Consider the following 13889-nt stretch of genomic DNA (forward strand, 5'->3'; position numbering starts at 1 on the left):
AGTAAGAAGTTCAGTACGTTACGGGTAAAGGAGGCATCTACAGATCTGCACCACTCCAGCAGGGCAATAGGGATCTAATGCAGTATTATTGATAAGGGGGAAATTGTTGCAGTTCAAAAAATACCTAATTCAAAGATCATTACTACATTATTATTTTTTAACCTGGGTAAAGATAGGATTGAAAGTTGAGTGTAAGGGCTTGGGGCATCCTAGGGGATGGATTCCCTTTTCTGGTCTTTCTTTATATTATCCGGAACATAATTGATCACCAAACTACGATGTATGGAAACCCAAAACCAGGGAAAATCTGAATAGAAATTGCGCCGAGAGCAATAACTAGTATGTGCCATGGGTACTAAAAATTCCCTTTCATTTTCTTTTTTCAAGGTCAATCATATAAAATAGTAGTGTTACCTCTTCTGTATTATATAGTGGTATTTTGATATATTGAAGATAAAGCTTTTGTGAAAGGTAGTAAACTCCCGATTATCTGTTGATTAAATTCGGTTGCTACCAGAAGTTTCTAGTTTCATCAACAAGGTGATGAGAGGAGTAATGAAATGAGCGATCTTCCCTCGTAGAATCCTATTAGATATTCATCCTTTTTCTCTCCTTTAACTTTCTTAACTTCATTTCCTTTACTTTTTTTTTTTTTTTCGGTTGTTGCTGTTGAACAAAAAGTTCTGGCATAGCCTTCATGTCTGTCAGACTTAAACCCCAAATATAAGCTCATTATGAGCAGGGAACATATCTTCTAATTCTGAGGTACTGTCCTCCCCCAAGTGCTTATCACAGTGCTGCGCACATGGCACCTGCTCAGTAAATACCATTAATTGATGTCATTGGATTTGGATGGAAATCCAAGCCAGGGCTGAGACTAGAATTAGACTCGTGTTCAGATCATAGGGGAATAGTCACTCTCAAGCAGAAACCACTAGGGACAATTACAGAGGCCACATAATAATAATAATGTTGGTATTTGTTCAGCGCTTACTATGTGCAGAGCACTGTTCTAAGCGCTGGGGTAGACACAGAGGAATCAGGTTGTCCCACGTGGGGCTCACAGTCTTAAGCCCCCCTTTACAGATGAGGTAATTGAGGCACAGAGAAGTGAAGTGACTTGCCCACGGTCACACAGCTGACAAGTGGCAGAGCAGGGATGTGAGATGGAAAACCAAACAGCCCAAGGACAAGATGGGGAACAGTTCCGTTCCTTAAAGCCTGTTCTCCAAATATCAAAAACTCCGAGGTGGAATCCTCCACTCGCGGGTGTGTGGTGCCTGTGTAATCATGGAGAGGACCAGAAGGAATGAATTTATCAGTATCAACTTGACTCGCTAGCGGAGAAAAGTAGGCAAGAAGCTCCAAGCTGAGACAACCTTTAAAGGAAGGGATTGCAAGGTGTGGGTGGTATCAAACACTTGGGAAGAAGGAGAGAAATCAGCAGGATAAGGACGGTGAATTTTAGGAAACGAAATTTGAACAGATTAAAGCACTAGTCGGAAAGACCGGGAGGAAAACCCATGAGGCAAAAGAGCGTAAGGAAACAAGTTATTCCCCCCAAAAAAAAGTTCGGTCGACTCAGGGACCGTTTACGTCTGTGCCGAAGAAGGAAAGAAAGGGAGCCAGAGGGCCGGTTGGCCAATCCCACAATTATATCGAGGCCTTCCCCGATGCGTCGGCTTTTCTCCGGCTTCCCCTCTCTTCAGCCTCACCCTTGGATTTGTTCCCTTTATTCACCCCACCCTCAGCCCCACAGCGCCTATGTACGTATCGATAAATTCTCTATTTCTCTTCATGGCCGTCTTCCCATCTAGACTGTGAGTTCATGGGCAGGGAATGTGTCTCCCAACTCTGTTGTATTGTACTCCCTTAAGCCCTTAATAAAGTGCTCTGCACGCTGTAAGCCCTCAATAAGTGCCATTGATTCATTGATCGATAGAGACATGTATTGAGCGCTCACTGTGTGCAGAACACTGCAGTAAGCACTTGGGAGGGTACAATATATCAGAATTGGTAGAAGCGTACCGTGCCCACAATGAGAATGCAGTCTTTCCTACCAAGAAACTCCAATATAGAGATCTAATCCTCTCAGAGTACCTTCTTGGGACTCCTTCCCAGGTAATATCCTTTCCATTCAAAGGGGAAACAAAAAGGAAGCAGCGTGGCCTAGTGGGAAGAGCACGGGCCTGGGGTCCGTCACTTAGTGTGACCTTGGGCAGGTCACACTGCTTCTCTCTGCCTCAGTCACCCCATCTGCCAAGTGGGGATTAAACCCTACTTCCTCCTACTTAGACTGGGACCCCCATGTGTGACAGGGACTGTATCCCACTTGATTATCTTATCTCTATCCCAGCACTTAGAACAGCGCTTGGCACATAGTAAGCGCCTAACGAATGCCGTCATTATTACAGCGCTTGGCGGACTGGATGCGCTTAACAACTACCATTAGAAAAAAGGGTGCAGGAAGATTCTCACCTGAGAGTTTCCACCTTAGCGATCCGTGATCGTACATCCAGGCCGGTGGGCCGGCAGTTGGGAGTATAAATTGCTCTTGCAAAAACATCTCAAGGAGACGTGCTCTTAAACCCCGGAGAGCATCTTGCTTAAATTCTGTGGCGAGGTTCTCTCCTTCTTCAGTTTAAATGAGGTCTTTGAACACCGGCTTAGTTGAAAGCTGATTGGTTTTGATGTCCCGAATTTTTAATTTGTGGGGAAATAGGGCTTTGAAATTTTGTGGCCGTCGAGTACGTGTGGTTATGGTTTTTGCTTTATGGCTTTGTCTTCTTAAAACCCATTTCCTTTCAGGTTATCATTGAAACTTGTTGAAGAGGTGATGTGCGTCTTCTCAGTTTATCCTACAGATGATTCAGACTTAGAACAAACACTTTTATGTCCGTTTTAGAACGACCATTGTTGAGTCTTGCGAGGCGAGGGTGCCTTCCACCCGCATTCCCTCTTTTTCAGTTAGTCTGCTCCACCCTCTCGATTTCTTCCTCTCTCTCTTCAGAATTTCAGATCAGGCGTTGGCTCATAAAGCGGCACTAAATAATTGAGATGTAAAAGCCAGCCAGCCTGACGGGGCCGACGGGATACCCGGAGGGCTAGTGTGATGGTTACTCTCTTTGTTTTAGAAATCATTCTCCCTGAATCCATTCCCGTCTAATGTTTTTCCTTAGAGTTTCTCTCATTGTTGCCTCGCTTCTTCGGCTTGAAATCATTTAACCTTTATGTTTCAGTTGGGTAATACGTAAAATGGGGGATCGTGAATTTTGCATACGCCACAGACACACTACGTGAATCACAAAGTTTCTGTAAAAGATTGACAGCGCTTTAAGCCCTAGGCAATCTCAGATTGGGAGTTGGGATGGGTCCGAGAAGACCTGTAAGCTCGTGGTGGGCAGGTCTGTTTGTTGTTACAGTGTGGTCTCGAAGTGCTTAATACAGTGCTCTGCACGCAAGCGCTCAATACGTACGATTGATTGAATAAATGAATGAAGAACAGGGAGGTCATAGAGCGTGGCCTAAGGAAGTTGCGAACAGAGCTGCCCTTCGTTTCTGAGAGTAACGGCCCAGTAAGGCTTGATTTAGAATCCAGAATTTGGCCTGACCTGGTCTTCCCTGGGCTGACCTGGCCTCTGGCACTTCAAACTGGAACAGAGTTAAACCGAAAATAGTCTGAAACTCAGCTTCGGGGAGGCTGCCGGTTGTGACTTCGCCACAGGAATGACTTTTGGGCCACTTCCTGTTTGGTCTCATCCACTGCTGCTTCACCACTGCTCTCAACCTCAGCCCGGGGACTGCAGGCCTAACCCCACCTATGGATGGGTGACCCCTGACTGAAAAAGATCGAGCACCTCCGTTGCGTGCCGCGTCGTGAAACGGTGCGTCAGCTTCCACAATCACCCGGCTTATTGTTTCCACGTCCTCCCGGATTTCCTCGGCTAATTAGTCATTGAATGCCACTCGCCGGAATTTGGAATGTGGGTTAGTCGCAGATGCACTGATGTGTAAGGGCCAAGGTTTGGTAAAGGGACCTCTCATGGTGACTTCATTCATTCATTCAATAGTATTTATTGAGTGCTTACTATGCGCCGAGCACTGTACTAAGCATGTGTTTGCAGAAGCTATTCAGAGCTTAGAAGAGGGGCAAATCGAGTGTAATATATTGTTTGCGGTGTTTTCTGCAGTTCTGCGATGTGAAATCTGTGAGCTGAATGATACCGAATCACACTGGAAAATGGATAAGGCAGTTCTTTGGGAACCTATAGCCCTTGCACTCATATTAGTCACTCGATCGTAGTTATTGAGAGCTTACTATGTGCAGAGCACTGTACCGAGCGCTTGGGAAAGTACCCTGCAGCGGTGTTACGAAGTTACAGCATTTTACAGTGATCAGAGAAAACATTTAAACTGAGATTCCCCAATTCTGCAAGAACAAGTTCCCCCTGGGTGCAGAGACACAGGTGATCTTGGCAGGGAAATAAGGAAATGGGGCTTTGAAATTTTGTGGCCGTCGAGTACGTGCGGTGGTGTGGTTATGGTTTTTGCTTTATGGCTTTGTCTTCTTAAAACCCATTTCCTTTCAGGTTATCAGTGAAACTTGTTGAAGAGGTGATGTGCGTCTTCTCAGTTTATCCTCCGGGTGATTCAGACTTAGAACAAACACTTTAATGTCCGTTTTAGAGCGGCCATTGTTGAGTCTTGCCAGGCGAGGGTGCCTTCCATCTGCCTTCCCTCTTTTTCGATTAGTCTGCTCCACCCTCTCGATTGGCAGGGTGACGGGACTGAGACAGACAACGGATCTGGACTGTAAGCTCAACGTGGGAAGGGAATGTCTCTCCCAGTTCTGTTGTGTGGCTTTCTCTCAAGCGTTCAGTACAGTGCTCGGTGGACAAAACACAGCACTGGGTTCGAATGCCGGCTCTGCCGCTCGTCAGCTGTGTGACTGTGGGCAAGTCACTTCACTTCTCTGTGCCTCAGTTACCTCATCTGTAAAATGGGATTAAGACTGTGAGCCCCACGTGGGACAACCTGATTCCCCTGTGTCTACCCCAGTGCTTAGTACAGTGCTCTGCACGTAGTAAGCGCTTAACAAATACCAACATTATTAAATACGATTGATTTGATTGATCGATTTCTATGGGAGGGGCTTATTCCATAGAGGAGCTGATTTACTCCATCTCCCTCTCTCTTCTCTCCAGATCCTGGAGTCCCTGTGGATAGTGATGAGTCGCAACGTTAGCCTGCTTTTTACCACCGTTACCACGTTGGTGACTATCCTCTTCTACAGCGGCACTGCCCTGCTCAATTTTGTCCTGTCTCTGGTAAGTGTTTCCAAGTACAGGCACACAGACATTTAGAGGCTCATCATGAAACCACTTAAGTTTCCCGTCCAGTTGTTCAGGTTTGTATGGTTGACATCCTTCCATTTCTTTTGATCCAGGAAGAGCCTTTTGCCACCTGCCATTTAATTCTTTGCTATTGCTGAAGTCGAAGACTTCCGGCGGGTTTCAGGGTGATGTGATAGAAACGCGGCGTGGCCTAGTGGAAATGAGATGGGCCTGGGAGTCAGAAGGACCTGGATTCCAATCCCGGCTCCACCACTTGTCTGCCGTGGGACCACGGGCAAGCACTTCGCCTCTCTGGGCCTCAGTTCCCTCATTTTCCTTCCCACTTAGACCACGAGCCCCACGTGGGACAGGGATTAGGTCCGACCTGATTACCTCGTATCCACGTCCGACCTGATTACCTCGTATCCACCCCGGCGCCCTGAACGGTGTTTGAACCATAGTGAGTGCCTGCCAGATGCCGCACTTCAAACGTCACAATTATAAGTTAGAAAATGTGTGATCTCTTTCTTCAGACTTCCTCCCGAGTCCGAGCACCTGCTAGTATTTTACTGAATATATGCCAATAAAGCTTTTAAGAAACTGTACCCCCCAGGCCGGCTACCGGCTGTAAAACCCCGTGCAGCCAGGGTTACCTTGTCCGGTGGATGAAAGAGGCATTCACCTCAGAGGCGATTAGTTATATATGTACTGCCTTCTCACCACCCCCTGCCTTCTATTTCATCACAGAGTTGGTGACCTTCTTTACAAGTTCCACTCGTCGACCCTTCCTCAAGGCTTCCCTCTGCAGAGCTCCCTTCCTCCCATCTCAATTAAGCCCCCAAAGCGGAACGCGACGCGGGGCGGGGAGAGGTTATGTGCGGCCCCAGGGACAAGCGAGCTGTAGCCGGGGTTGGGAAGAGCCGAACTTCATCCGGGGGCCGGAGAATCGGGTATCTGGCCTCCACCGATTGCGGCAGAGCCACGGGTGTTATCGGCGGTAGGAACCGTTCGGTAGTTGAAATGTTTGCAGGAAACCTACTGGAGTCCAAACTTGCTGGAGTCGCATCTTAATTATCCGGGTGGTATTCTGTACCCAGAGCGGCGTGGCTCAGCGGAAAGAACCCGGGCTGGGGAGTCGGAGGTCATGGGTTCGTATCCCGACTCTGCCCCTTGTCAGCTGTGTGACTGTGGGCAAGTCACTTCACTTCTCTGCGCCTCAGTTCCCTCATCTGGAAAATGGCGATGAAGACTGTGAGCCTCACGTGGGACGACCTCATTCCCCTATATCTACCCCAGCGCTTCGAACAGTGCTCTGCACGTCGCAAGCGCTTAACAAACACCAGCGGTATTATTAAAGCCTCGTTCTCCTTTTAAAGGCAGAACTTTTCCCTCCCACGGGGCCAGCTCTCCCTATTTGCGTGGGCGGGAGGTGAGGTGTTTTTTTTTTTTTTTTAATCCTGTGTTTTCCCACTCCAACTATAATGGCCCCAGCTGTGCAGGGTAGAGAGAAATGTTAAAGGTGATCTCTTTCTTTCCCGTACAGCTGCATGTTGTGACAGCTGTTTCTTTCAAATAACTGAATGGCTGGAACCGAGCCTGGCCCTGTAATCAGCTAGATTTCTGCCATTGAACTATTTGGTGTCAAGGATGTTGGCCTTACTCCGTGTTCATTTAGGGAACAATCCAAAGAAAACATGCTGACCTTGAAACGATATCTGGTAGCCCCACTCCGGTCCTGTTGTAGGTAGGGGAAAGCTGTGAATACCTGGTAGGCGGGACAAGCCAACCGCTGGCTTTCCTTCAGCAAGAAAAGAGACGCAGCGTGGCCTCGGGGATAGAGCCCGGGCCTGGGGGTCAGAAGGACCTGGGTTTTAATCCCGGATCCATCGCTTGTCTGCCGTGGGACCTTGGGCGACTCGCTTCGCTTGTCTGGGCCTCAGTTCCCTCATCTGTAAAATGGGGATTAAGACTGTGAGCCTCATAATACATAATAAGAATTACGGCATTTAAGCGCGTACTGTGGGCCATACTCTTTACTAAGCGCTGGGGTAGATAGAAGCTAATTAGGTCCCAAATGAGGCTCACAGTCTTTATCAATCATACGTATTTATCGAGTGCTTACTGTGTGCGGAACAGTGCGCTGTGCCCCACGTGGGACAGGGATCGTGTCCGACCTGATTAGCTTATGCCTACCCCAGCGCTTAGTTCAGTGCTTGGCCCGTAGTAAACGCTTAACAAATACCATAAAGAAATAGCAAGAGTTAAAGAAGCCAATGAGAATAATATCATAAAAGAACCATCCACTCCTCTATCTACCTAGGCAACGTGGATGAATTCTTATCATCCTTATCACCCTCAGGGTGAAGATCTCTTTTGTTCTTTTGAAATCACCGCTTTTGAATTTCACCAGTTCCCCCCTTCATCTTGGTAGCAGAGGTTTAGGTGAATAACAAATTCTTGGTATAAATTTGAACCCTGTCGCTTATTAGCCCTCATCTTTCCAGTCTGAATCCAGGCTTATATAGAAGCATCCCCAACTTTCCGATCACCCTTGGGACGGAGGCAGTGTTTTGGAGAAAAACAGGGTAGAGCGGCCAACTAGGGAGGTGAAAGACAACCGAGGAGTCGAGGATCATACCAAGTTTGCCCGCCTCTGGCATAGACAGCATGTGGTAATCAATCAGTGGCATTTACTGGGTGCTTACTATGTGCAGAGCCCTGTACTCAACCCTTGGCAGAGAAGCGGCGTGGCTCAGTGGAAAGAGCCCGGGCTTGAGTCAGAGGTCATGGGTTCAAATTGCAGCTCCGCCACTTGTCAGCTGGGTGACTGTGGGCAAGTCACTTCACTTCTCTGTGCCTCAGTTCCCTCATCCGTAAAAGGGGGATTAAAACTGTGAGCCCCACGTGGGACAACCTGATCACCCTGTATCTACCCCAGCGCTTAGAACAGTGCTCTAGTAAGTGCTTAAGAAATACCAACATTATTATTATAATAGAAGTGATATGGTGGACACATTCCCTGCCCAGAACGTGCCTGGTACAGTGCCCTGCACGCTGTAAGCACTGAATAAATAGCATCGATGGATAGAGAGAGGTGGTGTGGTTGATTGTGATGGGAAGGTTAGTTGGAGGAGTGAGTTGGGGAGACTGGACTAGGTCAGTCGTAGACATATTGAATAAGTTTTCCTAAGGGTACAGGAGGAATGGGGATCGTCATTCTCATTTACAGAAATAGATACCCAGAGAGTTCATTAAATCAGTGGCTAAACCAAGATTCTGATCCACGCCTTTTAATTCTCAGACCCACGCTCTGTTTCCACTAGAGTATGTGGAAGTAAAACGTGTTCACCCTCTTAATTAGACCTTTAGTTCCGTGTGGGTTAGGAACTGTGTCCGGCCCGATTAACCGTATGGACCCCTGCGCTTAAAACAGTGCTTGACATATAGGAAGCACTTAACGCATACACTCTTAAAAGAACCACAAAATAGAACAGCATGAACTTAATTTTAACCAAACGAATACTAACTAAAATTTTGAGGGCTTGCAATTGAATATATGTATGTGTATGCGTTTTGGGGAGGTTTTTTGCTAAAGTACTTTAAGGTGGGCTAAGTGAGGGAGACGGACTTTAAAATTAAGGATTTGTACATAAGCGCTATGTGGCTACAGACCCAAGGAGAGGCAGAGGGAGGTGAATAGTTGGGGAAGTTAGAGCCCTCTTGGAAAAGATGCAGTTTTAGGAAGGTCTGAGATGCGGAGAGTGAGGGGTTTCTGTCGGATAGGGAGGGGGAGGGAGTTCCAGCCAGATGGAGGACACGAGCAAGGCGTCGGTGGCGAGGCAGAAGAGATGGAGATACAGGTGAGCCGTTCGGCGTTGGAGCACTGAAATGTTCAGGCTGAGTTTTGGTAGGAAATCAGCGAGGTCAAGGTGGTAAAGGGAGAGCCGATTGCTTCAGAGTCATTGCTAAAGAGTTCCTGTTGGAGTCGGAGATGGATGGGCGATCACTGGAGGTTTTTGAGGAGTGAGGAGATCTGGTCTAATTTTTTTGTGTGTTTTTTTGGGAGGTTTTTTAAAAGTAAAATGATCCAGGTCAGATGATCGGTCTCGGTTTCAACTTATTTTTAAGTTTTCCTTGTGGGCTGAATTGTTTAAAATTGTGTGTGGTTTTTTTGTTTGTCCTAGTATCTGAAGGGAACAGTTCCATTTGGCGTAGGGTCATCTTTAGTCCTGTGGGCACACGAAAATTCATATTTCTGGGTTTTCTCGTTTTCGGTGTACTAGGAGATGACTCACGGCAAGCAGCAGGGAGAGAAGAACATCGTGATAAAACTATTGGGCAGTGGGCTGATCCCGAAATCAAACCCCCTGGGGATTTTGTGGGGTACCTCAGGGTTCCACAGAGCTTGGGCCAGCTTTCAGCCGGCTACACTTCAGATCCCTTTATAGTCTGCATTAAGGGAAGGACGGTTTCGTTAAGACGGTAACGTGCTTTAACAGCCTCTTTGCTCTCCGTGTGACGCTCTCGAAGGCGGTCTTGTCCTGTGCCCATTTGAAGTTCTCTGAACTATTTCAGTCCGTTCTAAAGTAAGCCTGCTTATCGTGTTTTTCTTCTAAAAATACTAGCAGAGCCAAGAACCAAGCCTGGTGAATCCAGTCAATCAGTCAGTGGTATTGTTTGAGCGCTTACAGTCTGCAGAACACTGTACTAAGTGCCTGGGAGAATATTCATTCACTCAGTAGTATTTATTGAGCGCTTACTATGTGCAGAGCACTGTACTAAGCGCTTGGAATGGACAAGTCGGCAGCAGATAGAGACGGTCCCTGCCCATCGACGGGCTTACAGTCTAATACATTAGAATATATAATATATATATATTACAGAACATAATGCATTAAAGTTGGTGTACATGTTTCCTGCCTACACAAGCTTACCAGAGTAAATGAAAGATCTAGTCCTTGAGTTCTAGCAATGGGATTGTTTTGCAGTTTCCAGGCACTTAGCACAGTTCTCTGCTCACAGTAAGGGCTCAGTAAATCCCATTATTTGATTTTTTTTTAAATGGTATTTGTTAAGCCCGCTTACTATGTGTCAGGCTATAGTAAATGCTGGAGGAGATTCAAGTGTGGGCACAGACCATGTCCCACAGGGGGCTCATGGTCGTAGTCCCCATTTGAGGTATCTGAGGCACAGAGAAGTTAAGTGACTTGCCCAAGGGCACCCAGCAGCAAGTGGCGGAGCTGCGATTAGAACCCAGGTCCTTCTGACTCCCAGGCCCATGCTGTATCCACTAGGCCATGCATCCATATATACATATATGTATGAGCACTTGCTCTGTGTTCAGAGCATTGTACTAAGCACTTGGGAGAGTTGGTAGGCAGAGTCCAGATGAAGTCAGATGCCTTTCCCAATGATCATCAATAAAGTAAAACTTATTTTCATGTCACGTTTATTAGAGAAGCAGTGTGGCCTAGCAGAAAGAGCATAGCCCTGGAAGTCACAGTAGCTGGGTTCTGTTCCCAACTCTTCCACTTGTCTGCTGGTGTGACCGTGGGCAAGTCACTTCGCTTCTCTGTGCCTCAGTTCCCTCCTTTGTAAAATGGGGATGGAGACTGTGAGCCCCGTCATCACTTGGTGATGGCTAATAAACTGGTTGTCCTTCCTTAAGGAGTTTCCAATCTACTGGCGCGGTGAGGCACACAAACCACGCAACAGTTTACGTACGGTTACGTACACGGACGCGTGGCCTTGTGGATAGAGCACAGGCCTGGGAGTTAGTTGGAGCTGGGTTCTAATCCCAGCTCCACCGCTTGGTCTGTGTGATGTTAGGCGAGTCACTTAATTTCTCTGTCTCCCGGAAAATCCAACCGGATTATTTTGTATTTACCCCCAGTGCTTATTTCTATATGTCTGGCACATAATTAGTGCTTAACAAATACCGCAGAAAAATGATTTGTCATCGCATGGTGTTTCAAGTCATTTTCTCTGCAACGGACTTGTTTTGCAGGTGATTTTCCTGACCACACTGTTCTACCTATTGAGCTCCAGCGACGAATACTACAAGCCCGTGAAGTGGGTGATCAGCCTGACTCCACTGTCCCAGCCAGGCCCTTCTTCAAACATAGTCGGTCAGTCGGTGGAGGAAGCCATCAGGTAAGGAGATGGCCGTTTTTCAGCGGAAACGATTTCCACGTTGGATGGGAGGATTGATTTTATCTGCAGAACAGTTCAGGTCATGAAAGGTTGTATCTACATTTCTGCTTTCAAATGAACTATATAGTACATTAGCCAGTAAGGGACAGTTTTGGCTGGGTGGTTGCCTTTTTTTTTTTTTTTCAAATAAATGAATGAAATTTGCATTCATTTCAGGGCCACTGTCTTCTTGAGCTTCTCACTGCAATCCCTTCGCGTTGCAAACCTGGGTAATAGAATCTGCTGTATATTGGCGTTTGAGGAGCTGGGTTTATTTTGTTGTGAAAAAGAAGTTATTTTCATTTTTAATACCAGAGCACTCAATAATTATTGACTGACTCATCTAAACCTCCTGGTTAATTTGGAACCTCCCCAAAAGGCAAGTTTGATACCTTCTCAGAGATAGTTGTCTAACCCCGAGTGAAAATGCTAAAAGAGACAACCTGAAGTCACCTAGCCCCAACCCCTGCCTTTAAGCATAAAAGATGTCACAGCCTCCTTTGAATACTCATTTTCATGATTAGCAGCCATTTTGTACAGGAAGCATGTCTGTCTGACCTAAATCTCTCATGCTTCAGTTTAAATCAGTTTGTTCTTGGTTTTTTTCATTAATGGAGGAGAACAGTTGAGTAGTATTCCTTGTATTAAATCTATTATTAACCCCCCTTCAGGCTTCTTTTGCCCAGGATAACTGACCCAATTCTTCCAATCTTCCTTCCTAGATGTGTAGTTCTCGGTAGGGTGCGCCCAGTAAGCGCTTAAAAAATACGATCGATTGACGAGTCCTGCCGGATCCAAGACTGGCTCGGGTCCGAGGCTTCCAAGAGCGGCAGGAAAGTAGGCTCCGTCAAGTACAGTGTCTAGCGCAATATTTGACACGTAGTAAGCACTTAACGAACACCACAGTTATTAACGTGACTGACAAGCTACCTCTTCGGTTCCTCCATGTTGGATTTCTAATTATATTTGCCGGAATTCCGCTGCTTCCTTACGAACAGCATTCCTCGGCTAACGCAGATTCGGCTTTCAAAGACGCTGTCGAACGAAGGCCCCGTGCTCTCGGCAACTACGCATCCCCAAGGCTTCCAGTCCCCGCGGGGTTACCTCCCTCAGCCCCTCTCCCAACACCTCTTTCTCCAGAGGTGAAGTAAGGTCAGGACCACTGCCCCTTTTGGCTTGGCTTGCCCCTCCCCAAGTTTTGGACCCAAGTAAAAATAATAATAATAATAATGATGGTATTTGTTAAGCGCTTACCACGTTTCAAGCACCGTTCTAAGCGCTGGAGTAGGTACAGGGTAATCAGGTTGTCCCATATGGGGTTGACAGTCTTCATCCCCATTTTATATGAGGTAACTGAGGCACAGAGAAATTTAAGCGGCTCGCCCAGGTTCACACAGCAGACAAGTGGCGGAGCAGAAAGTAGCCTGCAGAAAGTAGCCTGGCTCAAAGAGCCACTGGATCGCTGTGGCTCGGTAGGCCTTGGCTTCCCAGCTGTTTGCTCCTGTATTGTAATAATAATAATAATGTTGGTATTTGTTAAGCGCTTACTATGTGCCGAGCACTGTTCTAAGCGCTGGGGTAGACACAGGGGAATCAGGTTGTCCCACGTGGGGCTCACAGTCTTAATCCTCATTTTACAGATGAGGTCACTGAGGCACCGAGAAGCGGAGTGACTCGCCCAAAGTCACCCAGCCGACAAGTGGCCGAGCCGGGATTCGAACTCATGACCTCTGACTCCAAAGCCCGTGCTCTTTCCACTGAGCCACGCTGCTTCTCTGTTGTAGGAGATTTGGTTTGAGCCATAATTACCTGCCCTACCAAACACGGAGAAAGAGAGAGAGAGGGAGAGAGTGTGTATGTGTGTGGTGTATGTTGGAGCCACACATCGGGCCCTGCGGTGAGCGGGCGACAGGAAAACCAGAGATCCGTCTCAAAGGGTGAGATCCCGCTAGCCAACGGAGGCCTTGAGCGGCCCGCGACGTGGAAAAGCACTGAAAAAGAGCATTCTGTTGAGGGAGCGGGTCTTCTTGGAGGCCCATCCGTTTAATCACCGCGATGATTACTGATCTGTAAAAACTCCCGTCTTCATTTTCCCTAAATCTGGATTTGCTCTCCTAGTAAGACTCTAACCGGGGAGAAGCAGTGCTGCCCAGCGGTAAGCGCGTGGGCCTGGGAGTCCGAAAACCTGGGTTCTAATCCTGGCTCTGCCTCTCACCTGCTGTGTGACCTCGGGCGAGTCGTGTAACTTCTCTGTGCCTCAGTTCCATCATCTGCAAAATGGGGATTCAGTGCCTGTTCTCCCTCTCCCTTAGACCGTGAGCCCCATAGGGGACCTGATGACCCTGAATCTATCCCGACGCTTAG

At 47.3% G+C, this 13889-nt stretch overlaps 1 protein-coding gene across 1 annotated transcript in view; it reads left to right on the forward strand.

Moving 5' to 3' along the window:
* TMEM245 (transmembrane protein 245) overlaps positions 1-13889 on the forward strand; it is a 63582-nt gene that overhangs the window by 40279 nt on the left and 9414 nt on the right. Inside the window, exons 15-16 of the mRNA XM_039910594.1 lie at positions 5205-5327; positions 11341-11486. Coding sequence (XP_039766528.1) covers positions 5205-5327; positions 11341-11486 — 269 coding nt within the window. The remainder of the gene's footprint in view (positions 1-5204; positions 5328-11340; positions 11487-13889) is intronic.

Source organism: Ornithorhynchus anatinus, chromosome X3 (assembly GCF_004115215.2).
Source record: "Ornithorhynchus anatinus isolate Pmale09 chromosome X3, mOrnAna1.pri.v4, whole genome shotgun sequence".
Classification (NCBI taxonomy): domain Eukaryota; kingdom Metazoa; phylum Chordata; class Mammalia; order Monotremata; family Ornithorhynchidae; genus Ornithorhynchus; species Ornithorhynchus anatinus.